We start from the raw sequence: 2,849 nt of genomic DNA, 5'->3' as shown, positions 1-2,849 counted from the left end.
TATAATAAAATGATAATTGGTGTATGATTTTGAATTTTTTACAAAAAATAGTCAAAATCAGAATCATTTATTACGATTTTAACATTATGGTTTTTTGAACTAAAAATTTATATATATATTTTAAAATATTTTAATTTATTTTTAAATAAATTTAATATTATGAATTTATTATATTAAACTCATTTTAAAAAATAAACAAAAATATTTTAAATAAAATAACATAATTTCATATATATATATATATATATATATATATATATATATATATATATAAATTTGAAGTTAAATTTAAAATAAAGTCCTAATTGAGGATTATGATTTTGATTATTAAAAAGAAAAAAAAATAAAAACCGTAATCACTGCTGTTTAATCGTAACATAGATGCTTATGTTTTGAAATCACATTGAACTGAGAATTATTTTGAAAATTAATCCACATTCTGGATTTTTATTTTAAATATGGTATTTTCGGTCAAATCTCAATTTCTCTGTCCGATCAATCTTAAAATCTTTTCCCTATAAAAAGGCTACTTAATTAGCTCCATGATGCATGTAGCCTACCTCTAACTCTTCTTCTTCTGGTAGTTGTTTTTGATCGTATGCCCAAAAGAATGGCTACTATTTCTCATCTTTCTTCTTCATCTTGCCCTTTCTTCTTTATTCGAGACTGGATATAGCAAGCAGTGCTCCCGGCTGTGGACCACAAGTGGCCGATGATGTCGACCGGATTCAATTTGCTCTCAACTTGGAGTTCTTGGAAGCTGAGTTTTTCTTGCATGGCGCCCTAGGTGAAGGGCTCGACCAGGTTGCTCCGCAGTTGGCCCATGGCGGCCCACCTCCAATTGGTGCCAGGAAGGCTAATCTTGATGACGTTGAGCGTCGAATCATCGAGGAGTTTGGTTATCAGGAAGTTGGCCATCTCAGGTTAGTGGTCACATATATTTACATACATACTGAGATTTGAGAGTTAATGCTTTGCAAACCATATTGGATTGTTTTTTCAGGGCCATCACATCTGCAGTGGAAGGACTCCCAAGGCCTCCATTGGATCTTAGTCCTCAAAATTTTGATAATATTTTTAATCAGGCAATTGGACAGGATTTGAAGCCCCCGATGGACCCTTACTCGAACACAGTCAACTATCTCCTAGCAAGCTACGCAATCCCTTATGTTGGACTCGTTGGTTATGTTGGCACCATTCCATCCCTCACCAACTCTTCTTCGCTCAGTGTAAGAATTACTGATAATTGTTTTTAAAATTAATTTTCTGTTTTTAAAAATAAAATATCAAAAAATTAAGGAAGCTTTGTTTGAACAGTGTTTTCAAAAATAATTTTTTTATTTCAAGGCCAATATTAATACATGTCATAGTGACTTAGCTAGACTATATTATTGCATGCAGCTGGTTGCATCGCTGCTAGGCGTGGAATCAGGGCAGGATGCAGTTATACGGGCATTGCTGTACAAGAGAGAGTGTGAATTTGTGGAACCCTACAACATAACCGTGGCGGAGTTCACACGCGGAATCTCCAATCTAAGGAACCAGCTGGGCATGTGTGGAGTGAAAGATGAAGGGGTCATCGTAGTAGACCCGCAGTCTGGGGTGGAGAACAAGACCGACAGTAACATATTGTCGGCGGATGCCAATTCACTGTCGTATGCGAGGCAACCGCAGGAGATTCTGAGGATTGTGTATGGAACTGGGAATGAGAGCCAGCCTGGAGGCTTCCTTCCAAAGGGTGGAATTGGCAATATTGCACAGGGCTATCTTAATTCTTAACCGAGTTTAAGGATTTTCGATAGTTAATGTACGAGGTCTCGGCCAGAGCTGGGAAACCAATTAAGTACTAAAAATAAACAGAACTTGGCTTTCTAATTAAAGATCTAGAAATATTGAGGCTTAAATTAAATAATAGGCATGGGTATCTTATAATTAGACTCCGTTTGGCAGTTTTTTTCTACGTGTTTTTAATGAAAATGGATTTTTTCAAAAATATTTTTAAGAAAATCATTTATCAAGTATTTATTAAAAAAAAAAAAAACACTCTAAATAATTTTTCAATTTTTTAAAAATGTTTCCGATTTTTTTTTTCAAAAATATTTTTTAAATTAAAAATACTTTCTATAATTACTATCAAATAGACTATTAATATCCGAGAATGTTGACAGGTATAATGGATTAATCCCTACTATCATAACATAATTCCATGTCATTCTTATTGAAGACAAATACATAAGGGATTTTTGACAAAATAAGGTTTTCTTTAAAAGAATTGTTTTAATAATGTGACAATTTGAAAATTATTTCCACATCTATGCTAAAGAATAGTTATTAAAATGTGATGAAAACCTTTTCCACTGTTTCCACATCTATGGTAAATATGAATTAGAAGTTATTCTTTGAAGAGATAATTTCGGTTTAAGTATTAAAGTTGTATTTTTAAAAGATAATTTCAAAATTCAACTTAAGTTATTTTTAAAAATACATCTTTCAAACTAATTTTTCTAATTATAATAAATTTGAAAATATTATTTTGATTATCATATTTTAAGAATAATTTTTAAAATTGTTACTTTTTTCCCCCTCAAAAATCCACTTGTTGTAATGTTTTAAATATGAGAAACTAATTTTATTAATAAACTAAAAACTTTGTTAAATTTTGCACATTCTTGTAATGATGTATAATCAGGAGTAGAAAATAAACAGTGTATGAATATTGCTCTCTCTTATTTGTTTTATGGTGGATCAATGATTTTTTGTCATTTATTATATCAAAACAAAATTTATAATCTAATTCAACTATGTTAAGGAACTTTTGCCCGATCAAATTTGGTTTTTAAAAAAAGTTA

The 2,849-nt window shown here is 31.0% G+C and overlaps 1 protein-coding gene across 1 annotated transcript; it reads left to right on the top strand.

The window, feature by feature from the left end:
* Nucleotides 1–597: 597 nt before the first annotated feature.
* LOC117918225 (desiccation-related protein PCC13-62-like) lies at nucleotides 598–1,935 on the top strand (the record flags this gene model as incomplete). The annotated part of the gene is made up of 3 exons (XM_034834732.1): nucleotides 598–923; nucleotides 1,004–1,229; nucleotides 1,402–1,935. Coding segments are annotated over 3 exons (930 nt in total), but the record flags the coding sequence as incomplete, so codon positions are not given.
* Between the last annotated feature and the right edge of the window lie 914 nt (nucleotides 1,936–2,849).

This window comes from Vitis riparia, chromosome 7 (genome assembly GCF_004353265.1).
Source record: "Vitis riparia cultivar Riparia Gloire de Montpellier isolate 1030 chromosome 7, EGFV_Vit.rip_1.0, whole genome shotgun sequence".
NCBI classification, from domain to species: domain Eukaryota; kingdom Viridiplantae; phylum Streptophyta; class Magnoliopsida; order Vitales; family Vitaceae; genus Vitis; species Vitis riparia.
This window is presented reverse-complemented; position numbering and strand designations above follow the sequence as displayed.